This window comes from Ursus maritimus, unplaced genomic scaffold (genome assembly GCF_017311325.1).
Source record: "Ursus maritimus isolate PB19 unplaced genomic scaffold, ASM1731132v1 scaffold_9, whole genome shotgun sequence".
NCBI lineage: Eukaryota > Metazoa > Chordata > Mammalia > Carnivora > Ursidae > Ursus > Ursus maritimus.
This window is the reverse complement of record NW_024427107.1, coordinates 64,630,976-64,658,318: the sequence shown is the minus strand read 5'-3', so window position 1 is coordinate 64,658,318 and position 27,343 is coordinate 64,630,976. Positions and strand designations below refer to the sequence as shown.

The window sequence follows — 27,343 nt, the reverse complement described above, 5'->3', positions numbered from 1 at the left end:
CTAAGCCCCTCAAGCAGTGCTCCACATCCAGTGGATTCTTGATAAATGTTTATTGGCTGACTGACACATTAGCTCCATATGTTCGAAAAAGCTTAACTGCTCAAAACAGGCAAAGCACAAACATATCACCATTTCTTCTTCACAGACATATTCTCGCTGGCAACGGCAGATGTGATTAAGCTAATTGCAAGAAAGCTCAGACAAAGAAGACAGCAGACGCTGTGGACGCCAAGGAGGTGGAGACAATGAAGCTGCAGAACCAGACCAGATAAAAGCACTGAAAACCGTGAGGACGCACGTCCAGTACCGCCCGGCCCAAGCAATTCAGCCTGCAAAACCTCGCCTCCCTGAGAAAGCTAACTGCTCCTCTAGCTCTGGAGGGAAAGCCACAAAACAGCTAAAGTGGTGGCATAGGATGGTGCCCCTGGCCGGGCTTTTATAAAAGTACCACGTTTCCTCATTCTGGGGCCGCCAGGAAATGTCCTGAAGAGACGTTATTCCACGGTGCCTGACAGATGCCCTTGAACTCAACACAGATCCTGAAGGGCTCTGCATCATGGTGGAGACTGAATGACTGCTCCCAGCCAAGAGTAGACATTTGCACAGGAAAATGGGTTGGCTGCTGGCTTACAAATCTGCATGGTGTATAGTTACTCAGCACATGGGGTCAGAGGAAGGTAAAGAACAGTTATAAAAGCAGGAAGGTAAGCATCGGAGGTGGGTTGAATAAGTTGGTCCAAAAGCCTACTGCCCTACTATCCCAGTGGAAACAATATATCAGGACCTCAAAAGAGGTCCAGTTGCAGGGCCAGGATGAGGACCTAGAGTGCAAAATTTAGGGAGGTGCCACTCTCAGGTTCATGCATGACCCTAGTCTCAGCCTCGCTCATCTGAAAAGTCACTGCTGCTCAGAAGCCTTTCTGCATCCTGTGTCCCTCAGCCCATCATTTACATTTGCGTTACCCCTCTTCTTCGGTGCTGCGGGTAGCACAGCCCAGGACTCCATCGCTTGCTAGCTGTGTGGACTTGGAAAAGTTGCTCAGTGTCTCTGAGTCTCAGTTCTGTCATTCGTAAAGTGAAGATCATGATATCTAATTCATGGGTTATTGTGATGAATGGCCAAGACAGCATGCAAGGTGCCTGGCACATTTTCTGGCACATGTAAGTTCCCTAGGAGTAAGGGTCTACTGGAGACAGCAAAGATGGAAGCTCGACTTCACACCATCTTTGATTCAGGCTCGCTAGGATTGCTAGTACCCCAAACTACCTCAGAAACAAATTTAAATCCTCTCGCAATGAAAACATTATCATCCTACACTCAGATTTTGTCTACGTATTTTTTTTTTAAAGATTTTATTTATTTATGTGACAGAGAGACAGCCAGCGAGAGAGGGAACACAGCAGGCGAGTGAGAGAGGAAGAAGCAGGCTCCCAGTGGAGGAGCCCGATGTGGGACTCGATCCCGGAACACCGGGATCACGCCCTGAGCCGAAGGCAGACGCTTTAACGACTGCGCTACCCAGGTGCCCCTGTCTACGTATTTTTGTGAACAAATGAGACGTGTTTGAAGATATTGTATTGAGAGTCTACGACGTGTGTCTACTATTGTTGGCTTCCATGTGTGACGTGGAGATGAACCTCACACCCTACTTCCAATCCATCAGCTAATCCTGCGGACTCTGCTGGAATTCTCTTTTTTCATGGCTACACTCTTGATCCAAGTCTCCAGTTCTCCAGTCTGGCTTACCTGAAGAGCCTCCCAGCTGGCCTCCTTCTTTCCCCCTTGGCCCCTTCCGTGTATACCCCATCTAGCATCCATAGTTATCAACATAAATCAGACATTAGACTCAAAATCCTCTCTTGGCTTCTCATCTTTTATAGAATAAAAGCCAAACTCCTTACGGTGCTCCACATAATCTTTCCCCTCTGACTTCATCTACTCTCAGCTCCAGACACACTTGTGTCCTTGCTGGTCCTTGAAAATGGCGTACTTCGGCTTCACGGGCTGGCATTTGCTGCTCCCACTGCATCAAATGCTCTTTGCCCCAATACCAGCATGGCTGACTCGCTCCTTCCTTTCAGGTCTTGACTTAAATACCACTTTCTCAGTGAGGCCTCCCTGGATGCCAAAATGTCAACCTGCCCCCTTCCCCAACACACACATGTTCACTCCACATCTAGCAGTGCATTACCTTTTCTTCTTAGCATGTATCACACTGCTGTTACATTATAATTGACACAGTATCCTCTATTATCTTCCCCTCACTAGAATATAAGTCTCAGGAGGTCAGGGAGTTTTGCCTGTTTTATTCACTGATGAATTCTTTTTATTTTTTAAAAATTTTTATTTATTTATTTGAGAGAGAGAGAGAGAGAGCACAAGCAAGTGGGAGAGGGAGAGGGAGAGGAAGAAGTAGGCTCCCCGCTGAGTACAGAGCCCGACTCGGGACTTGATCCCTGGACCCTGGGATTGTGACTGAGCCGAAGGCAGATGCTTAACTGACTGAACCACCCAGGCTCCCCTCACTGATGAATTAAGAACATGCCTGACACACAGTGGACACTCAAGAATACTTGTTTGACTACATGAACGAATGAGTGAAATTGTCTTGCCTTCAAAAAACTTACAAATTAATGGACACAAGCCGATAAATGATTGACCTTACTATAGCCAGAATTAAAAAGAGAAAGAGGCAATGTGCTATAGGACAGAAGAAGAGAAAACATTTAATTTGATGAGGGGGAGGGTGGAGAGAGCTTCCTGGAGGAGGCATCTCTTGTTCTGAACTTTGATGATGACCATTATCCTAAACAGGTGGCTGTAGCACAGAGGTTGGGGTGGGCGGAGTGGGGGGACATTTTGGAAGGGGCTAACAGCGTGGCTGAAAGCAGAGGAGCAAATCTGTGTGGTGAGGTCAGGGAACCTGGAGTAGCCTGACATAAAGAGGCCAGAGTGTGTGCAGAGTAACATGAGGAAACGTGAGGCTGAAGAAGCAGTTTGAAGACAAGTTTTAGGAGAACTTGAATGCTAAGCTGTGGAAATCTGACATTCTCTTATGGGCCAGGCTTTCTTTTCATGAGATATGAAAATCACGCCAAAAAAAAAAAAAAAAAAAAGAGTCACAGTCACAAGATTTGGGAAACTTCAGATCTTCTCAGAGTGTTGGCCATGGTAATGGGCATTCCAGATTCCCAGGAGGGATATAATTTGAAGCATTTCCCCAACTTTCTCTTCACTGTAACTAGAGGGACTGTATTTGGTGTTCCACAAAATAGACTTTGAGAAATGTTTTTGGAAGTAAGGAGTGGGGAGCCATTGATGATTTCGAAGAGGAGAGTGGAATGGGCCAAGTTTCTTCTGGAAGAAATGTGGAGGATGACATGAACAAGAAAAGAGTAAGAAGCTAGAACATCAGGAAAGAGGCCAATGCGAGGATCCTGAAGAGAAATATGGCAGCAAGGAAGATGGAAACCGTTCAAGGACAGGCTTCGCCTAGCTAAGGGTGAGGACGCAGAGGGAAGAATTAAACCTGAGTTTTTAAGGCAGAGAACAGTGGAGAAGAGTGGGGCCACGTACAGGGGGGCCACTGGCTTGGGTTGGGGGGGAAGTGGAGACAATGCATTCAGTCTGGACATGGAAGAGCCGAGTTACCAAATCCTTCTTCTGAGACAGGGAAGCATTTCAGTAGCGGAGGTGGAGAGGCTGAAGCAAACCACCCATGGATGAAAGCCGAGAGCAGCTGGTGACAAACGAAGGCATTTTCCAGCTCTTGTCTTCTGAGTACGTACAAGATCTACATACTAAGATTGTCGTGCTGATGATCAAATTACTTTTTGAACAAGCAATCAAATGAGAAGTCCTAATGAAACCCTAATGAATGATATCTCCTAGGCTGCTCACCTCTGACAATTAACGCAGCTGTCAGGAAGCAGCAGGATCTCCGGGTACCTCAGCAGTGGAGGGAGGGGTGAGGGGGGACACTCAGTGTGGAGGGAGAGAGGGAGGGAGAGGATGGGGGGCCCCTCAGCATGAAGGGAGGTGGGGAGGTGTACTCTCAGCTTGAAGAGAGGGAGAGGGGACTCTTAGCTTGAAGGGAGGGGAGGGGGTACCCTTGGCATGGAGGGAGAGAGGGAGGGAGGGGGATCCTCAGGATGAAGGGAAGGGTGTGCCCTCAGCAGTGGAGGGAGGGGGTGAAGGGGGACCCTCAGTATGGAGGGAGATGGGAGGGAGAGGAGAGGGCGCCCCTCAGCACAAAGGGAGGTGGGGAGGGGTGTTCTCAACCTGAAGGGTGGGAGGGACCCTTAGCTTGAAGGGGGGTAAGGGGAGACCCTCAGTGTGGAGGGAGGGAAGACCATGGAACCCAGAGAGCCAACCCTCAGGAAGCCTATAGGAACAGTCACGCAGCCCCTCACTGAGGGACTAGGGGACTCAGGCTCAGAGCAGGGCGGCAGTTTCTGGTTGTTAAAGATTAGCTGACTGAATCCCCAGTCAGTTAACCCTGAGCCTGGGCTTCCTGACACGTGAAATGGGAGACTTACACTAGCTCTGGTTTTCCCAAGCTGGCCACTCCTCCACCACTTTTATCGCCTGTGTTTTATCCAGTGAGCACTTTCATTAGGTATCCTTTTAGTTTTTAAAAAGGGAACGAACTGAGAGTTTTAGAGGGGAGGGGGGTGGGGGGATGGGCTAGCCTGGTGATGGGTATTGAGGAGGGCACGTACTGCACAGAGCGCAGGGTGTTATACGCAAACAATGAATCATGGAACACGACATCAAAAACTAATGATGCACTGTATGGTGACTAACATAACATAATTTAAAAAAAAAGAAAAAGTGGGTAGCCTAGAAATATACCAAAAAAAATTAAGAAAAAGTTATGATTGTAAAAATTCAGTATGTAATACATACAACAACAACAAAAAAGGAATTTTATGTTGCTAAGTAAAAAAGTACCACTTTTCATAAATGAAAGCAACATTAAAAAGAAGACCAATGAACACAAAAAAGGATATTGGAATATGTGAAGCATTTCTTAAACTTTCTTTTCACTACCTTTGGACTGGTGTTCCAAGAAACACACTTTGGGAAATGTTGCTACTGGCAACATTGATCTTTTTGAAAGGCACTCTCAGCTGTTTGCTGCCCAAGACACTTTCAAGCCGCTCAGCGATCAGGGGAATCGATCAGTATAGCTGGGTTCTAGGCCCTGACCCGGCTCGGTAAGCAAGTCATTACCTCTCCATTACTCACTTTCTTCACCTGAAATAAACAGGTGGGACTAGACATTTTGCTTTGGTATTCTATGGAACACGACAACTACCACCACTAAAATAGGCGGTGTTTGTTGTTGACTCCATGCCAGGCACTTTTGGTAGACTGATCATCATCCCTGTTCTGCAGGGGAAACAGAGATGAAGCAACCTCCTCGAGGTGACACACTACTAAGTAGTGGCAATGAGATCCATACCCCGGGGCTCCGACTGTCACTTCCCTCTCCCTCGTCTCTATGTGTTAGGAGGGCTTGCCTTCTAGTTTTTCTACCTAGTAAATTTTTTTTTTAATGGGATTTCTGAAAAACAGGCTTATTTAGAGAAGAATTGGTCTGACCCAAAGGTAAAGTGCCTCCTGCCTCAGTGAACGCAATGGTCTCTGATGCAGGCCCCACCCTGGGTCTTCTTCTTTTCCAGGTCTTCTCCGTGTCCCATTTGGTTTTCCACTGGACAGTCAGACCTAAGAGTCTCAGCTTCCCTCCCCAGTATCCTGCCTCTGTTTTCTGGAAAAGTCTTCTGAGGCACATGTTCAGAAATTCCCCTATGTCTTCATGGGACTGATTAAGAGCTCCCTGTCTTTGGGAAACTATGTGATGCAGTGTAAGAAGCAAAAGGCTTTAAAGGTCTCAGTCCAGCCCTTAGACACATGATGAGGTAGGTCAGTCAATTGCGCCAACCCTCAGTTTACGATCTGGAAAATGGGTTGAGGGAGGTCCATGTGAGGCAGCAAACATCACACGAGGTAGGTGCCCACAAGTTTGCTCCCTTCCTCCCCCGTATCCTCTCATGGTCCATATGAGCTCCAGGATGGGCATATAGGGCTGCTCTGGCATTGCTGGCCAAGCCCATAGGCTCTTTCATCCTGGGACTCTGACCTACAGCACAGGGGCTCTAGAAATAGCCTTTGTCACCTGAACTCTTAAGTGGCAGTTCCCAGATACTGAGAAAGAGGTGCCTCCAGACCCAGGGCAGCAGGGAGTGACCAAGCACAGCTTCATGGAGGGTACTGCCAGTGAGGGCCCTCCTCTGGCCAGGAAGATGGGGTAGGGTCTGGTGCAGATGACACTTCCGGTTTGCCTACCTGCAGCAGTTCAAATACAGCGAGGAGGTCCCCTCCGGAGAGGCTCCCACAAAAGATGGGGTGGTAGCACAGCTTGGGTGGCTCATAGTCCTGGTCAGCGAGCTTCACAACAGGAGCAGCCACTGTGGCACCCAAATATTCTGGCTTCCCCTAAGGCAGAAAAGAAAGGAGTTTGTCCCTCACGGTTACCCGCCTGGTTCTGACCTGCATCAGTACACTTTAAAAGTAATCTTACAAAACTGTCAGCCTCAGTGTCTCCCTCTTGCTACTAACCCACTCTCTTCTTCTGCCAAGCACCTTTTATCCCTGACCAAGGCTGGGGGCGGTGGGGGGAGTGCAGGGGAATCCATTTGGGGTCCCAGGGAAAACTTCCAGGCCCAAGGCTCTCAGGGGTTCTATTTCTTCTCAACAGATAGAACTCAGTGGAATTAAGTTAAAATGATCATCTAGGGTAGACTTGAAGGGGAAAAGAAGAAATTAGGTGGCACCGAACATTCCAAAAGCTCTCCAGGGCCGGACACCATTGTGGTCAGGAACGTGTGGTCAGGACCTGAGTCCAGGCTCCCAAATCTGCTGCTTTCTAGCTCTCTGGCCTTGGCCCATTTACTCAACTTTTTTGAGCCTCATGCCTTAAAAGGGGATTAAAAGTAATACCTGCTAATGGGGCTATTGGTATTGACTTAATGATGTATGTGCTTTGCATAGTGACTGGTACTCAGTGAGCACTCAGTACAAGGTGATATGATTATGATGATGATGATGATGATGGTCAGTATGTTCAAGTATTAGAGCAGTTCTGCCCCATTTTTCTTGGTAATAAAAGAGGCCATTAAAGTATTATTGTATGTACGTATGCATATTGGCCTCGAGTGCCCTTAAGAACTATGAGATGGTGCCGTCTCCTGCTTCTCCCCGCACCTGCTCCCTAGAGTATGGGTCAGCCTCCCCCTGGAGCAGCATGGGGCTGGAGCAGGGGGCCGCCTCGCTCTTTATCTCAGGAATGGCAGCGCTGCCTGCTTTCCTCACTGCTGTGTCCCCCAGCCCAGGGCAGGCACTCATTACGTTTTACTGAGTGAAAGCTGTTGGATTAACGATTTCCAGAGTACAAGGACAGAGTCCACAGTCAGCGCCCGGCTTCAGCCGGGTTTTCACGGCTGCCTTGCTCCGTTGCCTTGAGACTCAAACCAGCCCTTGCATTCCGGGCTGTAGAAAGAACCTTGATTGACGTGAAAGTGGGGTTTCGTTTCAATGAATGATTATTTGATGATTATGATTAGTTTAGATGATTAGTTTGACATTAAAACGAACGAAGCTGCCTGCTGGTATCTGCTAGTGGGGCCGGAGGGATGGATGCTAGATGTGACGCAAGTTGTCTGCTGTCTATTTCGTCCATGGTCCTAGCTGGGAATAATTAAGTAAAATTGCCCTGGGCACAAAAGAGTATATACTTAAAACCGAGCTAATTTGCCAAATATAAACTCATTGCTTAGAGAGGCAGTAAGCCCTAATGAGGGTTACAAGCCACTGGGTAATGAGAGAAAGTTCTAGACTGGAGCCACATTCCGGCAGAGTCAGAATGTAATCATCTGATCACCACTCTGGGGCTGTGGGCTCCGGGTAACTGCAGCCCCCAGGTGTAAACAGAACCTTCTGCGTGTCTACATGCATCTCTCCAGGAAGAAAATACAAAGTTTTCATATATTTTTTTCTCTCCTACATTTCCTTTGATTGTTTCTCTGTGAAGGGTCTGACTCAGGTGGGGCCCAGGAAGGCAGTCATAGAACGGGGATCTCAAAGGGGGTGAAAGCAAAGGGACAGCAAAGGGAAATCCACGTAGTACAGCAGGTTGGTTTAGGAGTTCACAAAGATGCTTGATCATTGCTACTGGTTTTCAAATACAAAAGTACTTAGGGTGGGAATCATGTTGTTAGCAACACAACTTAAAAGGTATTTATTTTGTGGCTGTCTCTACAGAAAATCTATACTATATGTACAACAGTAGAACTCATAAATATATAAATTTACAGCTCTGATTTGCAGCTGGAGGGATAGGGTGCAAAGAGAGTGATATAGGAAAGTGGAATGTGTGTGTCTAAAGGGATATAGCCACACCAGCTACTCCCACCCGTGCAAGAAAGGATGGACACGGGAGGCTAGTTCAAGTTCCAGCTCTGCCCCCAGCTACCTATGACCTTGAACAAGGCATTTGACTTTCCTGGGTCTCTGGTTCCTTCTCCACGAAGCAAGAGGGCATGGTCTCCAACGTCCCTGCTCATCCTCTACAATTCTCCCATTCTAATTTCCTTCTGACCTTGCATCAAGGTCAGAGCTGCCAGCGTGCTTGAGGAGGTGAGGAGGCGGTAGGAAGGCTTCTTGGAACTATTGTACTTAATATATTTGTGCTTCTGCAACTTCCCAAGGGGGCAAAGACTTCCAAAAATAAATAAATAAGCTTTTGCCTTTTATCTTAGACTTTTTTAATTTAAAAAGGGAGAAGAAAAGTAAAATTGAAAAGAAGAAGGAAATTTGTCTTCGTAATTAAAAAAAAAAATTCCTCCAGTAAGCTTTTGAATCTCCTTAGTATGGAACACAGACATGTTTGGAGAGGAAAAGTTTTGGTTAACATCATAACCGAAATGGGATGGAGATGAATGTGTTGTTGCAGGGCTTGGGAGCAAAACCGAGAGAAAACAGGACCCAGCTACGAGGGCTGAATGGGTGATGATATCCACCCAGTTCCCTCCAGGCAAGAGAGGTCAGTAAACACCTCCAGTTTTCAAGAGGCCTGGACTTTTTTTTTTTTTAAGATGTTATTCATTTATTTAAGAGAGAGAGAGCTAGAGAGAGAGCACACAAGTCAGGGGAGGGGTAGAGGGAGAAGCAGACTCCCCACTGAGCAGGGTGGCTGGACATGAGGCTGGATCCCAGCACCCTGGGACCATGACCTGAACCAAAGGCAGACGCTCGAGCTACAGAGCCACCCAGGCCCCTGAGGCCTGGACATTTTTACTGAGCAGCAACAGGACATAGCTGGAGGCTGGGTACAGCTGCAGGTGACTTTATACAAGAACCCTGTTCCTGTAGAAGTGTGCGCCGACTGAAGTTTCATGACCCGGATCCTATTCTAATTGCAATCTCATGGGAAATCCAAGTGAAAAACCCCTCAGGAAAGCAAATGACCATCACCCATGTTCCCGTTTCAAATCATCGTTTTCCCAGGTCAGAATGGCATCTGGGTACCTGCCGGGTCTGGTTAGACGAAGTACGTCAGGGGACTGCGGCCCAGTGGGCACCGCCTGGGACACTCACCACCGCGTCGCTGTCATAGAGCTCCACCACCACCGAAGGCGGGGACTCCGCCAGCTCTTTCTGGTCTCCATGCAGCACGAGGTCATTGAACAGCAGCATCTGGTTCCAGGTGGGGGAGAGGGTCTGGGAAATGACCTGGAAGGTGGGGCCGAGAGAAGAGCAAAAGATCATTCGATAGGGCTGGAGGGGGAGGGGTGCCTTCGTTCCACAGTTCCTGGTGGAGGACGGAAAGAATGCGTCCTTGTCATCCTCGTTCTGTCACTTAACATCCAAGCCACAGCATAGACCCACGTAGGGCCACTGTGTGCTAGGTGCTGGGATGCAGGTCCCCGGTCCCGAAGAGCTCACAGAAGTGCCCGAGTAGGGTCCCTGCAATGATGAACACCTTATCTGCATCCACAGTGTCAACTCAAGCCCCGCGGTAGGGCTGTGCTGGTAACACGAGCTACCCGCGGTTGAGCACCAGGTACGTGCCGGCTGTTGCACTTTAGATACCCGGTCTCCTTCGAACTTCCAAACCACTCTGGGAGGTGGGCTGTTACCTGCTCACATTTTACAGATCAGGAAACCAGGGCTCACTTTGTCCGGAGCCAGCAAGTGGCAGAACTGGGATTCAACCTGAATCGTCTGGCATCAAAGCCCAGGCTGCTAACCTCATCCACCCTCACCAAGTAGATGCTAATATGATCTCCGTTTCATGGAAGGCACATTGGGGGTGGGGAAGATCTAGTGATTCTTCACTTATGAGCAAATAAGTGGGGTTGAACTCTAATATTCCTTCTGAGCAAACAGTGGCATCGAACTCTAATATTCCTTCTATGGAATTCCACTGTTCTGTGGGTAGTTATTTGTGTTGAACTAATCAGAGTCTTCAAAATAACATTCACCATTTTGCATGACATCTTTTTTTCTGAGATAGCAAACTGTGACATTGGCTACTGGCTGTGTCCATCCTACAGATGGAGAAACCAAAGAACGGAGGACATTAGTCTGCATTATTGGTTTAGAACCATGAGTGTCTCACCTGAAAGTGGCTCACAGCACCCCTGCCAGGCCATTCACTTGCTACCCTCAGAAGGGGGTGTGTCATTGGTGTTCGCCTCCTCTACTCTGGTTTGATGGGATATTTGGACACCTGCCAGTTTCACAGAGCTAAAGACTGGGGTTGTCTGCAGGATGGGTAGACTGTGTTCCTGCGCGGAAACTGGCCTGTTAATGTGTGAGGCTGCTCCCAGAAAGAGGCCACAGAGTCACATTTCCGTCTCTCCCAGGCTGTGCAGACAAATGGGTGATATCACAGGTGAACACAGCACCAAGGCTGCTGGGTCCTGGGGAATGTCCACACCCCCTCTGACCTACGCCCTTACTTCTCACTGTGCATGCCAGAGGGGTCACAAAGGGATCCAGCCTGGATTAACTTCCCAGACGCCAACGAACAAATCAAACTGGCATCTCAGAGTTCTACTTCAGGAGGCATCTCTAGTCAGGACATTAAACTGCTGGCACTGTGGTCAGGAGAGAATTTTTTACTGTTCTTCTTTATGTGAGTCGTAAAAATACCATGCATTCCACCATTTCCTTCCTTTCTTGCTTTTTGCTTTCAGAGTATTTTATGCTTCAGACACAGTGATGTTTTTGACATAAATCTCAAAAAAAAAATCTTAACTTTTTGGACCAGAATGGCTTCAACCAACCTACGAACAGGAGTTAGGTAGTTGCAATGAAAAGTTACCCCATGTGGGTGTCTGACATCACAAAGAAACACGAATTTTTATGTTGCTTTTTTAAAAATAGAAACGTGAACCTTTTTGCAGCACGCAGAAATGTGATACCAAAGCAATGTATGATCCTCACAGCATCTTCCCTATAGAAATATTTTGATAGCTTCCTTGGCACTTTGGGCCATAAATACCACTTGATAAGACCCCAGAGGCCAGCATTCATTCATTCAACATATATTTCTTAGCACGTCAACATCCAATGTGCCGGGCACGTGTCAGGCACCGACACGGCACCCTGTGCGTAGCAGGTGCTCAATCACGATTTGCACGAATAAATGAATGTCCTCAGAGTTGTTCCCATGAGTATAACGTGTGGCTACCTTCAAGAGGTACTAAAAGGCTCACCCAAACAAAAATTCTCCCACTTCTCTGCCGAGGTGCCCATGACTAGCCTCTCTTCTTCAGGGCTTCCTTAAGGAGTTATGCATTATGACTGTGTTCGATGCCATCTGGGAGATTTGGGTAGCACTTAGCTGACACTCTGTAGAAGGAGTGAGGTACTATGGATGGAGCACGGCTTTCAAATCAGATATCCCTGAAATAGAACCCTAGTTCTATCACTTGCCTCAACTTGGGTAGGTGAATTAACCCCTGTGAGCATCCTACCCCCAGGTAAATGGGGTTAGTGCCGACCTTGTACAGTTGTAATGACCATTGTCTGAGCTAAAGCACGTTAAGTGCCTGGCACACAGTAGGTGCTCAGTAAGTGCTTGTTGCCCACCCGACTCCACCCCACCACGCTATTTATGAATGAGTAAGGAGTTACTGAACATCTACAACATGCCAGTCTTGGTGCATTGGGTACTCAAGTCTAACAAGAGACCGTCTGAGTCCTCAGGACTCTGACTGCCTGAAATGTCAAGTTCTGCACTGCCCCCGCTCCGTGATGTCCTCTCCTCTCTTCCAAAGCTCCTCTCTTCCACTTAGTCCCTCTCCCCTTCTGTCTCCAAAGCCTTTCTCTTGGGGGAGCTGTCTCCCTTTCCCTTTATCCTTTAGCTACCATAAGAAGTCTAAGTCTCACATCATCAGTGACCTCTGGAATAATTGGGTTCCCCTTCTGACATATTTCAGATCATGACATCACTTTAGAGAGGACTAGCTGCAGGACCAGCCCTGCTGACACTGCTCTCTCTCAGCTCCATGGCTTCAGTTCAGGCAGGTGCTACCAGGTGAACGGTGGAGCTCAGACAGGATTGCAGGGGCCCCAGGCTCAGCTTTCCCCAACAAGAAGAGTGTGAGAGCGGGGCGTGTCACACACATGCTCTGAGGCAGCAGGACACGGAAGCAGCAGAGGGACACTGGAACTTCTGCTTACCAAAACGGAAACAGAGTGGTTATGCAAGGTGGGTTTGGAACTGGACCAATGTGGGTTTCCATCTTGGCTCTACCACCTTCTACCTACGTGGTCCCTAAGCCTTCCCTTCTCATCTGCAGAATGGGGACGCTAATAACATCCACCTTTAGGCTGCAGTGAGATGTAGTAAACGACACATATAAAACGCTTAGCATGATGCCTGGCACATAGGGAGCTTTTAATAAATGGCAGCTATTATTCCTAACAAAAATTAGGAACTTGGTTCAAAAATACGGAGGCAAAGTCCAGGGCTCAACAGGAACTGTTTTCCCTTTCAAATGATAATTTGATAAATGCTATTTGTTCCTTTGAGATATGAGTTCAAATCAAATGAAGGTACTGGATAGAGATGCAAAATAGGAAGATAATCACTCAACCCAGTGGGCTCACCCAAACCCCTTCCCCATCCAGGGCCCTGAGAGTACCAGACCTGGAATCCCATGGTCTTGTGGCAGGTGGCGGAAGGCCCCAGGGTCCACCCTTTGAGAATCCTCCTTCCTTCTGGTGGGAAGCCTCAACAACAATAACAAGGAGTCACTAGAAACTGTTACAAGCAAGGCACTGTCCTAGGTGGTTTACCCTCTGGGAAGTGTACACAATGTCATCATCCTGAGGACTTTGCTTCCAGAGCTTGGATCTGAACCCAAACAATGTGGCTCCAGAGTCACTTAATCACTGAGCTATGCACTAACTCTCAAAACACAGGGAAGGGAAAGTAGTCTGGAGTCTTCATGCTTCATGGTTTTTCATGCTCCTTCACTAAGTGAGGATGCAGTGACCTTCTTTCCGAGGTCTCCCTTGCCCCCCTCAGACAGAACTAACCTCTCTCCCTGTGGCTCTCAGAAGACTTTGTCTAGCCATGCATTATGGGATTTTCCATGGTGCGGCCCCAAGCCCAGCACGGGACCTGTCACAGAGCAAGTACTCTGCAGGTGCCGGAGAGATGGACGAGATGATGATTCACATTGTGACCTAGGTCTGTGTGCCACAAATCTAACTCGATCTCCCAGGTCACCGGCCTCACTCTGGAGAGACATGTCAGCCTGTGTGCCACAAGCCAATGCTACGGTCTCATCAATCACCTTATACACTTAACTCTGTGCTTCTCTACAACAGCCTTATTTTTAGACGACAGATGGAGGTTTAGTGAGTAAATCTGGCCAGACAGTAGATGAGCTACTCAGGTCTCTTTGGGTCCTCTGTGTTTGTCTTCACTCCCAGAGATGGGAGAATCCCTTGTGAACTCTCTCTCAGAACACTGAATCCTTGGATATTACGATCTAATGGGAAAAGTGTCCTATGAAACGCCTACTGATTAGAGACCCTTCCACTTTTTAGCAGTCAATGTCTAGGAAAGCAGGAGAGCCCAGAGGAAACCAGTGTAGACCCACCTGCTTTAATCCTCACACATCCATTAGGAAGTAGTGTTTTCCAGAGTGAGACACCACATTGCACAGTTGAAAGCGTGCAGAGTCCCCCAGCTGGTAAGTAGAAAGCAATGGTGCAAAGTCTAGGGCTTCCTGACCACAGAGCTGGAAAGCGTCCCTCCCCACCGAGATGTCTCACAAAGGCTGGATCATAAGCCTCCCTCAGCCGTGCGTGTCTGTGTGCTGTTTTCTCGTGTGTTTGTTCCACTCCGAACCTGGCCTTGCGCCCAGGCACTCCAGATGTCCCAGGTTGCACTTCTCCTCCTCATCCCTCTTTCCTCACACCCTTCCTTCACCTTGGGGACTTGCTCTCTTGGCTGCGGGACCATGGGTCACATCAGAAACAAGAGACGTGCCCCGTGTCAATCATTCCTCGCACACGTGCTTTGGAGTCTGAAAACCTGCACACCCAGACACTGGTGTTTGTCACATGACCCTGCTTTGTGCTTTGCTGGGGGCTCTGCTGTGGATCAGCTCTGCACTGCAGGAAGAAGGACTTCGCTGCTTACCTTTGTGGTCTGGCAGTGGGAAAGGAACGTGACCTTGGCAAAGGGGTCTGAGAGTCCGCTGCTGTCGGCTGCGATGAGGCCCCGGGCTTGGTACATGTGCGCTCTCAGCTGAAAGACGTGCCGAGCTGTGGACGAATAGTGGAAAGGGACAGGCATCAGCGGGCTTTCCCAACAGCAAGTGCGACTAGCTGTATGCGCGCCTTGTACGTCTGCGGGTGTGCAGATGTGGGGGCAAAGACTAGGAGCACCACCGTCCTCCGAGGCTGAAGTGGGAGCACTCCAGAAAGTGTGTGTGGGGGTATCTATGGGTACTTCGGAGCCCTGCACTCTCCTTGGCGCCTTTACCGCACTGTGGGTTTTCATCTTCATAACAACCCCGTGATTATATATGTAATTATCCCCATATATGTAGGAGGCAAATGGCTACAGAAGTCTTCCAAGTTTGCAGAGCTATCAAATGTCAGAGCCTGGATTTCCCTTCTGTCAGATTTCAAACTCAACTTCTCTTTCCAAAATACCACATTTTATGTTTTAGTGATTTTCTTGATTCCACTGGCACATGCTCACACACACGCATGTGTGTGTGTGTGTGTGTGTGTGTGTGTAAGAAAGGGGCTGCCCCACTAATAGCTTTTGCTTCAATAAGCTCTTGAGTGAGCCACTCATCCATTCTTCCATTCGGGCAGCCAATGTCATCTTAAGTGCCTACTGTGTGCCAGGTACAGTCTGGTCTAAGGATTCTGGAGTGGCTACGACAGCCTCTGCCCTTGGGGAGCTCCAGGGAGGGGGCAGAGGCTAAAACAAGCACCTACACCCCAGTGACATGAGGCCAGGGACTAGCATCCTGGGAGAAATACAGGCAGAGGACATGGGCATGAAAGGCAGGAGTGAGCGCATCTGTGGACAGGAGCAGAGAGAGGGCTGCGGGTGAGGGTAGACCAGGGTTCAGTGCGGGGGGGGGAGGGCAGGTAAGAGTTGACTTACATATTCCTGGGTTTGTGGGACTCTTTAAGTCCCCTCTTATTTTTTTTCATGTCCACTTGCTCCTTTTTATCCCCTTCCGCATTCCTGTTCCCTATCTCCCCCAAAGGCTACCTTATACTGCATTCAGGGTACCAGTGTTTTGCACTGATGTGGGGACTGGGGTACAGGAACTCTCACATACCAATTTGACTAGTTCTACTTAGTTAAATTAAGAGTGCAAATACCGCCCCCCCCACCCCTGCCAAGCCACTCCTAGGCTTAGGTCACACAGGTCTATACATGGACTCATACAAAGTCATTACCCCTCTCTGTGCCTTTGTTTCCTCGCCTATAAAATGGGAGTAATAATAGTTCTTCATAGGGTTGATGTAGGAGATTAAGGATAAGAATGGTATCTGACACATGGGAAGAAGTGGTGTGAAGATGCTGGTATAGCTGTCACTACTGTTTATTGTAATGTGACCTGTGATGGTGGCAGCTGGGGGCCACCTGGGCATCCCTCAGAGCCCCCAGCTACAGCCACGTAGGCAGTACACCACACAACTCTAGGGGGCGCCACTTATTTAGTCAAGGTTTTGGTTTTTCTGAAAACTCTTACCAGCTCTGTCCCTTAGACTAATAAATTCAGCTTCCTCTTCGCTTTTATAATTTGGTGGCCCACCTCTTGTGTGGCTCACTTCCCACTTGTGGTTAGTAAAGACAAGTCTGATTGCCCCCACTGGAGGGCCAGATGACCCCTCTCTCATCTCTGCATCCCCTACTAGTTTTCCCACCGGGCCTGCCATATGCAGGTGCAAATTCATTATTGGTTGGACGGCTATTTTCTGTAGCACAAAATGGGTGAAGAAACACAATTCTCCAGTGGGTGTGGAAGGCAGCCAAAGCCATCAATGTCAGGGCACAGCAGAGAAAGTTTATTAGGTCACTCCATGAAAATAACTCACTGCAGAAGACTGGAAAGCTTTGGAAAAAATCTTTCCTCTCCTTTGAATTGTAAGTAGCTGGGACAGCAAATATGTCTGGGTACCTCAGATCTCTAGAGATAGTATCTACAGAAATAACAAGATAACTTGATGTGGGTGTCTTTTACTCAAAGATGAAAACTTTAAAGGCAGGAGAGAAAGCAGGGAAAATAAAGCAGGGTTTGGAGAAGCTGACTTCATCGTTCACTAGCTATGTGATCTTGGGCAATTTCTAAGCATTTCTGGTACACCCTTTCTCCCCCTGTAAAATGAAGAAACTACCCGGGGCTGATGTGACAAATAAATTCAATCTAACATATAAAGGAGAGGGCACCATGCTTGGCACCTGGTAGGGGCTATGTTTTCTCCAAAAAGACAGGGCTGACCTTCCCTTGCTCTTACGCACTGGTACTGGGCACAGAAGCCCTGAGCGGAGCCACAGGACACATGTCCCCAGAACCTTGTCTTCTCTAACTATTGAGCCACTTAGATTCCACTGGCAGTCAAGGTCAACTAACATCAGAGGAGCCTTGTGTAACACAGAAAACCTGGATTTGTGGACAGTTCTGTGCTTCCAGCACTGGCTTAATGCAAAACTTATCTTCAGCTGACGTGAAGGTAAACCTGCAGTCTACTCTGAATTCAGCAGCGAAGATCTGCAAATCGAAGCCATTTGGAAACGGAACGTAAACTGCAACTGTAAGGCATTCATATTTTTAATGAAATCCTAAATTATATGAAAATGAAAATAATGGCACTCATAGAAAATATCATATAGAAGAAAGGATTACATAAAGCATGCTGAATTTCTAAAAGTAACCACGTCAAGGACCACGCTGAAGAAGCACAAGTGACCCCAATGATACCCAGTTCCCACTGGGTGGTTACCGGTAAATGTAAATGCCTGCAGTTTATAGGTCAAACCCTAGCGCCACGCATCATATCAGAGCCAGAACTTACTGATGTGTTTTTAAAAGACATCTTCTGCTTCCAACGCAAACTCAATCTAAATAATCTGCCTACAAAGAAATTCAAACTGTGTTCTCTCCGTTAGCAGAAAAATATAAACTTTTACTCTAGATGTATTTAATGACTTCACTTTGTTCTTTTGAGATGGGACATTGGAAGGTAAGGAAGAAAATTTAGAAACTGTGTATTTAAAAGGCTAGTAAGCTGATCCTAAAATACTGTGCAAACAGCTCGCGCATGCCACCCCTCCTCACTGTTTTCTCCGAAGTCCCCTGGACACACCTAATGACCCTGTTTGCCCAGGGGGCATCATACCTTGGTAGAGCAGGTTGGCTGGGGGTTGAACGGTATCAGTCACCTTGGAGGACATTTCTGCCTCGTAGCCGGCCGGCAAGTTGTCCAACATGGCACCGGAGTGTCTGGTGGAGCCCAGCCACAGGTACACGTCGACTTTCGCTTGCACTGACCAACCCACCGGCCGTTTTCCAGGAAGCTGGTGAAAGGTTACAGGGAAGACCACGTCATTAGGAGGAACCTCACTCTTCAAGAAAAGAGGTCCTGTGGATCTGGGGACACCCCCAGGACAGGTATTCAGAGAGCAGCTCTCAGGACCTAATCTTGTATCAACATGAGACCAATGACCCCAGCTGCCACCATGCACCATTCCAGAGGAAGATCCACGTTTAGTGGGGCCTGCAGCTTAAATAGGCACTTACGAGCCCTGGGTCATTTAAGTCTAACAGGAAGGTATGATTATTGCCCCTGTTTTATATAGAGGAAACTCAGGCTCAGAGGGGTTAAAGAAGTTCCCTAAGTTCACTCAGCTTTCAAGTGACAGAGCCAGCATCGAAACCCAGGGGAGATAGTTCCAGAACTAGATGCCGGCCTCTGGACCCCCATAGCTTGCCTCTTTCCACACTGAGTTGAAACCTCCCTTCCCAGAACCTCCAAGCACCTGGAATTCCAACCACAGCCTCTACCTCTTTGCTTCATTCAGAAGGACGCAAGTGCTTCTTCCATAGGTCAGACCTCCATGTGCTTGAAGGCACCCACCTGCTCTTCTGTGTCCTTCCTTCCTGGCTAACCATCTCTACCCCTGCATCGCTTCCTCATGTAGCATGGTTTCAAATTCCCTTGTTACCCTGCATTCTCCCCTTTGATTTTTTTGTGTTGTTTTGTTTACAGATTTTATTTATTTGAGAGAGAGCATGAGAGGGGGGGGCACACAAGCAGGGGGAGCAGCAGGGCAAAGGGAGAAGCAGGCTCCCCACTGAGCAGGGAGCCCGATGTGGGGCTCTATCCCAGGACCCCAGGATTATGACTTGAGCTGAGGGCAGATGCTTCACCAACTGAGCCACCCAAGTGCGCCCCATTCTCTCCTTGAATGTACTCAGATTTGGATTTCTATTTATGTTTGCCTGAATCTGTGTGTTTGTGTTAGTGTAAGTGGTATGAGTGTATATACAGGTGCATGTGTTCTCAAGATGCGGAGGGTATAACTCAATGCGGTGTGGCTTCTTTATTTCTCAGGCACCAGGATTAGGGGACTCCTTCCCTGAACTAAAGAGTCCCAAACCCCAGACTTGGCTGTGTTCAGGATTGCTGGCAAGACCTTCATTCTGAGAGTAGCTATCTCTCCAGACTTTGTTGACTCGGCTAAGTGTCTCTTAGTGTTTCTTTGGATTTCCTATCAATATTTTCCCCCTCCTTCCACACCACTTCTTTTCCAGAGAGAATCACAAAATCCTACATGAGAGGCTACAGCTTGCTCTGACAGTTTCCAAGGCACCCGTGGAGAGCACCTGAGTCCAAAATTGAGCATGGCTGTTTACCTTTCTATCTTGCACTGTGGGTCCCTTAAATGGATTTCAGCAACTCAATTCAGTAACTGCCTGAAGTGGCACTAGGGCCTTACTGAGACAGTGGGGTCAGGAGGACATTGCAATGACCAAGACACACTTCTGGGCCCCCCTTTATTAGCTCACATCTAGACAAGGAGGCCGACTTTCATTCATTTATTCAAGTGCAAGGTCAAGGGTAAGAGAGAAAAGGCTAAGGGAGCAGAGAAGTAGTAGCAGGTGTTTCCATCTTTTTTTTTTTTTATCAGATATTTCGCTGGGCTTTAATGGGTACTGCAGGAGTTGGATGAGTGGAGAAGGCATCGCAGGAAGAGGGAAGGCTGGAACAGAGCCACGGGGGTGGGAACTAACAGTGGTAACAGAGGCTAACGTTAAGTGAGTGCTTACTCTGCGCCAGGAAGTATTTGCTAAAAGCTTTCAGAGAAGAAAGCAAATGACACAGGCAAAGATGAGGAATCCTGCTCATTATGTGGACGAGAGACGGTAATTCACACAAACTGTGCTGAAGTTGGTCGAGGGGTACGAGAAAGAGAGGGTGCACCTGCTTGTAGAGGTTTCAGTCCGTGGCAGGACCCAGCCACCACTCGGTGCTGCATCCTAGGGAAAGCTGGGTTGAAAGCTGGGGTCCTGAGAAGTGACGGGACTCAGGAGATGGGATACAGATGGAGGCGAGATGGAGGAGGGGCTCCCTGGACTCCAGCTGGGGTGGACTTACAAGGAGCGCGGGGACTTCACGAGGGCGGAGAGAAAAGGAAGGAGGAGTGCCACCCTCCAGCTGCGCTCTGAGTGCATACAGCTCCTTCTACACGTAATTTCCTTTTGGTCATGAATGTCCTTTCCCAACCTATGGCCACTAGGGATATGGTGGGGATGAGACCAAAGCAGGAGAGCTCTGTTCTTTTGGAGGGTAGATTGGGCTGAGCTCATCAAATCTTGTTCCAGCAACTTCGTCCTGTTCACTATAGCATTATGAGTATATTTAAATTAGAAAACAAGAAAGATTATGGAACTAGGGACCATGATTTACTAGTACAATTTACTATTTATTTGGCGATGTGGGTTCAGATGAGACACTTCGGTTTCCTCTAGATTAATATTCCCCAAACCGGGCCCCTAGTAAGAGGAGTTTCCTAACATTTGTAAATAAACTATTCCAGATGAATAATGTTGGCAAGCGTGGGTTGTAAAGGTTAGAGATGGTTCCCAACTGCAGAACTTCTGGGAGCCCTCTACTGGCTAATGGGCATCATGAGACCCTCTCAAGAGGGGGCACCCGCAACTTCCCAGGAGGGTTTGAACATGGAAGCTGATGGGGCCACTCAAAGGGCAACTGTCACACAGCAAAACTTCGAGGAAACTCTGCCCTGGAGATTTTGGAGGTTTGTATTCTCTGCTCTGTCCTCCTGCACTTTTAATTCTCAGCTAAGAAATCAGAGCAAGTGGAAGGTGGGTGAACATTTTGCCTTTCTGGTGTTGCTCCTGCTTTTTTCAGATTCACCATTTCGGTGAAGAGAAAGGGACATAAAGAGAGGTGGAGAGAGGGAAGAAAGGGAAAGCAAGGGTGACAATCAAAACTGGACTGAAAGTAGTTTTGCTGAATCATCTTATCAAGATGTTTCATCAAGTCAGCGCAATTGATTTCAACAAAATGTAAAAAGTTATCATCCAAAGTAATCCCAATGGCAAAAGGAAAATACAGACATAAGCCCAGGCCAGGGGCGGAGGTCCTGAATTCTCAGTTATGTCCATCCTCGGGCTTCATGTGACAGCTATTCTTGGTTCTAATTTTAAATAAAGTCAGCGTACATCCAAATATTTAGGAGGGAGGAACTTTACACTGATTTTCTAGTATTTTTAGTGCAGAGCCTTCTGAAATGATTTGCTATTTTTAAGACATAGCTTCTTGTGACCCCAGAATTCCTTGGACAGAGAAAGTCGAAGAGAAACCCTGACATTTGTGGTAAATAGCTAGAGGGAACGATTTTTTTTTTTCCCTCAGTTACAGCTTTACAGGGATCAGTTTAAGAATCACATTACACACATGATAGAAAACGACATACAGAGCCACAAATACTTCACGGGATATGAAGGGGCACATGAGTCCAGAAACGGCCTCTAGATGTTGGAGGCCCATTTATTTGAATGCCAACATTTATTGAGTGATTACGCTGAGTGATGTCCACCTGCCCTCTTTATGGGCAGTTACCCACTTAACCCTCAGCACCATCTCCATTTGATGGAGGAAGAATAGGAAACACAGAGTTGTTAAGTAACTTGCCCAAGGTCACACAGCTTGTAAATATTAGCCCCAGAATTCTGTAATAGGTTAAACTGTATTCCTCTAAAATTCATACGGTGAAGTCCATTAACCCCCAGTACCTTAGAATATGACCTTATTTGGAAATAGGGTCATGGCAGATACAGTTAACATGAAGTCAAACTGGAGCATGGTTCTTACAGAAAGGACTTCATGTGAAGAGAGACACACCCTAGGGAGAACATAGTGTAGAGTTTGGAGTCATGCTCCCACAAGCCAAGGAACTACCAGAAGCTAGAACAGGTGGTTCCCTAGTACTTCCAGAGGGAGAATGACTTTGCCGATACCTTAATCTCAGAATTGTGAGATAATACGTTTCCATTGTTTAAGCCACTCGGTGGTCATTTGTTACAGCAGCCCTGATAAACCAACACAAACTCCCACTCACATTCACCTTCCTTCAAAGCCCAAGCGTTAAACCATTATCCCCTACTGCCTCTTTTGTCCATAGCATTTAGCAATCTCATCGAAGGTAGACTTAATCTTTGGATGGCACTTAGAGGGTATCTAATCAAGCTGCCCACTGCCATATTTAGATCAAAGGGACAGAGAACAAATATGGACCTCCACATAGGGACCTATTTCCCCGTCACAGCTATTGTGGGGCCTGGTTCTATCCTCTGGAAACACACACACACCACACACACTCAACTCATCACCCATATGGTAGCCCTACAAACACTTAACATCTCTATCATGCTGTCAAGTCTTCTCGGTGAAGCATTGTTCTCTCTTCACCCATTCTTCCTACGGCATGGCTAATGAGCCTTCTCACCCTCCCTCTGAGGCTGTAGAGCCCAATTATGCTACAGCAAGAAATCAGAACTACACTTGCCAGGAAAGTCAACGATGAGTTGGGAAGAGTTAATCCAATTACACATTCTTGTCAGTCACTGGTGAGTGGTGAGCCTCTGGAACCACTCTTTCTCCAGATTCGCTTGAGTCTACTTCTGAGCTAGAAATCGGTAGTAGAGGTAAAATACCCAGGGTCTCCCAGAAAGCCTCACATTTTGATCTAGAGTCAGCAGCAGCATCCATCTGGAGACTGTATCTACGATTGTCCACTCGTGCGGCATCAGGGGAGCCGTCAGGTGACCTGTCTTCATGAAGCGTGTGTGGACCCAAGATGAAATTTCCCAAGTGAAGGCCACCAGGAAGCCTAAGCTACCAGTTCTGTGAAATACGAACCTTTTCTCTTGTAATTTATTTTTAAAATACAGATGAACTCACATGAAAAGAGGCCATGGACAAATTATACAAGAGAAAGGGTAGAGAGAAAACTAATAGAAAAATGTTAGTTTCTCCTAGCAATCAAAGAAATAAAAATGAAAGCAACCTTGAGGTACAACCCTTAGCTTTAAAAAAACAAAACAAAACAAAACACCTTAAATGTGTCTGTTGACATAGTAATTGGAAAACTGGAAAATATTCAGCCTCGGGACGGTCTACCAAATCAGTTTGAATCAAGAGGGGGCCAGGTGTTTCAGCGGTCTGTCCTCAGACCTTTGAAAGTTTTGGGGAAGAGTCAGAGATAGGGACACACACTAGGAATGCTGAGAGACTCAGGAGAAACAGAGATTTCCTGTGCTTGAGTCAAAAATAGTGCAGACTTACTTTGAGGAAATGAGTTTTGATCTTCCCACAGTGTTTGCCCATCTGCTCCCTGATGGGGGAATAGAGCAGGTCCTTGGAGGCGATGCGGGCATATGCCACTTTCTTGTTGTTGCTAAGCATCCAGATGAAGACGTCGGGGATGGTGTGCTGTGGCTGTGGGAACGGAGGGGAATGGATTTGATGGGTTGGTGCTTAACAGGTACCCTTCCAGTGTTCTCCTATCCTGAAACAGCCCCCCTCTATAAAACAAATTCTGTGACTTAAACCATCTAGCCACTTAAACATCTATGCAAGCAAGCAAGTTAAGTGTAGCTTCTTTGAGAAGACCTATGTCATGACTTACAGGTACATGTATCCCCCATATGCCCAACTGTGCTATTGTGCTTTAAGGATATGCAAGTTGGACCCATGATGTGGCGTCTCTGATGGCCTACTCATTTCGGTCTATGGAACAAAAACATCTTCCCCTTTGTTTTGCTTTTTTGTAATCATGTAATAATGATTCATCCTCAAACATTGGTCCTCCTAAAAGCCAGGTAACATTTCAGAATATTCAAATGTGAAAGCAAAAACAAAAATCCATGAACGTCTTTGAATGTCTTTCTATTTGCTCTTAAGGAAGGAAAAACAATTCTACAAGGGATTTTTGACCTAAAATATGGTTGCTAAGTATTTTAGCTTCATTTTAGGTGGTTATTCAGGAGAAAGTCGACTAAATTGCACATTAAATTCTATTTTAAAATTGAACTAATCAAGATAGGAATTGCAGAATTCCCTGCCAAGAGGCCCATTATGTTGTGAGTGTTTAAAATGCACATTTCTGAGCCAGCATAGCTACCAAAGCAAAAGGGAGGTACACTGTCATAACGATGCTTTGGCTTTCTTGGGCTCAAAGCAGGTGTTCTGTCTTCCTAACCCTATAATCCTCTGGTGTCATTTGCTCCCAAAGAGGACATCCCTTCTCTCTTGATACGAAAACAGAAACATCAGTGAGGAGGCTTTCCCAGTCAGAGGGTCAGTCACAGAGCTAAAGTCCTGATGCATGGTTTGAACCTTCTGGGTGCTTAATAAAATTCCTGTATCTACTACCCTAACTTCCCACTGCTTATTTTGTCCCCAGGGAATGACGGATTTGGAACAAGAAATACAACTTTTGAGATTGACAGAAGCAGCAGGTCTGTACCTCTCCTTGAAATCTTCCCACACAAAACCTGGTATCTGACCAAAGCAAATATGAGGACCTTTTTAAATCATTCTAGAAGTCACAAAAGATTTAAACTTTAAAATGAAATGTTGCTTTGACTTTTGCTGATATGAGTTTAAATCCTCTTACAGTTGAAAACTTATCAGAGGTCCCATACTTAATTTGACTTTTCTTGATTCCATTAAGGAACATGCTTTTTATTTCTGCTGAATACTCAGGCTTCATTTAAAAAATCAATAAAGCTGTATATATGGCTTAATTTAAAAATCTCCATTGTCACCCCTAAACTAATTGTGCCTGCTCAGCTCAGCAGGGCTTGGGAGAAAGCACTGGTCTCCATCTTGCATCCTTATCAAACCCACTAGGAATACAATGGGTCTAATCTCCCAAAGGAAGTTTGCCTTTAGAGTTGATTACCTCGTCAACAAGGAAGCGGATTTTTTCCACAAAGTTTTCTGCTTCACGGATCATTTCATCAAGAGATAACTTTTTCTTTTGCTGCTGAATGATCCCCTTGGCCTCCTTGGCCATTGCTTCCTGAAACGAGACAAGAGTCAGTGTAGATCTTTCCAGAAATCCGGACAAGTGCTCTCCTGTTGCTGGAGGATCCTGAAGATGCTTGTAAGTTCCACACTGAGCCACTCATGAGGCTGGTTCAGGGCCCGCCAATGTGCATGTGGCCCATTTAATAAAAATTTCATAGGCATATCGAGGCGGTGAATATCATCTCACCTTTGTTTGACAGATGAGAGGCCAAGGCCTAGAAAAGTTAGAGGTCTGTCAAGGTCCCGAAGCTCTATTAGCTGGGACCCAAATTCAGGCCCTCTCATACAAAAGTAACTAAAATGTACTGAGTTCTTAATCTGTGCCAGGCAAAGTTCTAGCTGCAGAATCAATCCTCATTGCTCCTCACAGCAGCCTTGCGAGCTGGGTACCATCGCTGAGGAGGGAGAGTAATGCATTACTGAGAGGCCAAGACGGAGCGGAGCCCCAGCGGAGTCCAGAACCCACGTCCTTTGTCACTGCTCTCACTACCTCTTCTAGAGGCTTGGGGGATGCCTCCAGAACAAACTGGTATTATTTGAGAAACTCTGCCAGGGAGCTCAGCATGAGTGTTTGGAACATCCAGAAGTGTTTATTTGAATTCATTCATTCAGCCACATTTTTGTGCTTAGGAAACCCCCAGACACGTTCCAGTGATTTCTGAGACACTGCATGAGTGGGCCTGGCCTATTCTCTGCTTTATCTCGTATTGCTTCATATGCTGGACCCCTGGCACATGGGTCCTCAAAAAGGCCCAAAACATGCCACACTCAGTCCACTCTCAAGACTAGGGCGTGGGGGCTTTCCTCTTGCTCAAATGCCCTTCCTGGACTCCTCATGTCTCGTTTCTTCTCTAGCCTCCACTTAAGTGTCACCACTGCCTCACGTCCCCCACGTTCTCCTGATCACTGTGGCCTTACAAAGTTGCCTTCATACTCATAACCTGTAATCATTTTTGTTTATTTGTTATGTTTCTATCTTCTGTCTACTCCACTAAAATATAAACTTCACTGGTCAGGGACCTCCTCTGGCTTGTTCTTACATGTTCTTACTTATTCTCAGCGTCTGGCAGAGTTCCTGGCACATAGCAGGTGTTAAATAAATGTTTGTGGAATGAATAAGCCAGGCAATCAATAAATTCCTCAAGGACAAGTACCAAGTCCTTACAACTCTGTGTTCCCAGCACCTAGCACAGGGCCTGGCCCATAAGAAAAGCCTTATGTCGGTGCAGACCAGGATGACTGAACACCTGCTTTGGACCAAGCACTGTCCTAGGAGCCAAGGCCTCCCCCGAGACTTTGACAGTTCAGTGAGCTGAAAACAATATATGTGCAAACCATCAGGGGACAGAGAGAGGCAGAGCTATGTTTTATAGATGACATGACGTTTGAGTTGAAACCTAAACAATGAACAGAATTCATCAGGTTATAAGAAGAAAAAGGACAGTCCAGGCAGAAGAACCAGTTGCTGATGGGGAGTATGTAGGACTAACAGATGCCAGCTATTTGGGAGCAATGGCGATCTAATCAGGCTTGTGTTTTAGAAAGACCCTTCTGGTTGTGGTATGGAAGATGGGTTGAAGAAAGCCTACTGCAATAGCCTGGGTTGAAGAAAGCCTACTGCAATAGTCTGGGCCTAGTGGATGCTCAGGAAGTCAGTTTAGGCAGCGGTTCTGGGGATGAAGAAGTGGAGCATGTTCCAGAGTCTTTAAGGGGAGGAATCAATAGGGCCTGCAGTCGAATTGATGGCTGAGGGTTAGGAATAAAGATTCAAAGTTGAGTCCAGGCTTCTGGTTGGAGCAACGAATGCAGCCGGTGGTGCTGACAGGATGTGGGACGAGCTTAGATTGGAAGCTGATGGGTTTAATAGGATGGGCTGAGTTGGATGTGTTGTGAGTCAAGCAGGTGACGTGTCCACTGGGAAGGTGGAAATGCAGGTCCGGAGATGAGGAGGGAGAGGTGGGCCACTACAAGATATCAAACTCATGGATTCATTCAGCCCAAGGGCTATCGGATGCTAAGAAGAAAACAGAGCTCTGCGGGCAATATGTGTAGTGGATGGACATTGTAGAGACAGGGAAGAGCAGTCAGAGGTGCTCAAGAAGAAATGGGCTGGAAGGAAGTTCTTCTATACAGTGACAGTCTGGCCTCCCTCCAAGT

The 27,343-nt window shown here is 47.1% G+C and overlaps 1 protein-coding gene across 1 annotated transcript in view; it reads right to left on the bottom strand.

Annotated features, from left to right (window-relative positions):
• The window catches only part of FER1L6 (fer-1 like family member 6), a 112,948-nt gene that overhangs the window by 47,298 nt on the left and 38,307 nt on the right, over positions 1-27,343 (bottom strand). The window contains exons 16-21 of the mRNA XM_008689322.2: positions 25,059-25,178; positions 23,438-23,590; positions 17,963-18,140; positions 14,733-14,857; positions 9,662-9,796; positions 6,353-6,502 (exon numbers count right to left, since the gene is read on the bottom strand). Coding sequence (XP_008687544.2) covers positions 6,353-6,502; positions 9,662-9,796; positions 14,733-14,857; positions 17,963-18,140; positions 23,438-23,590; positions 25,059-25,178 — 861 coding nt within the window. The remainder of the gene's footprint in view (positions 1-6,352; positions 6,503-9,661; positions 9,797-14,732; positions 14,858-17,962; positions 18,141-23,437; positions 23,591-25,058; positions 25,179-27,343) is intronic.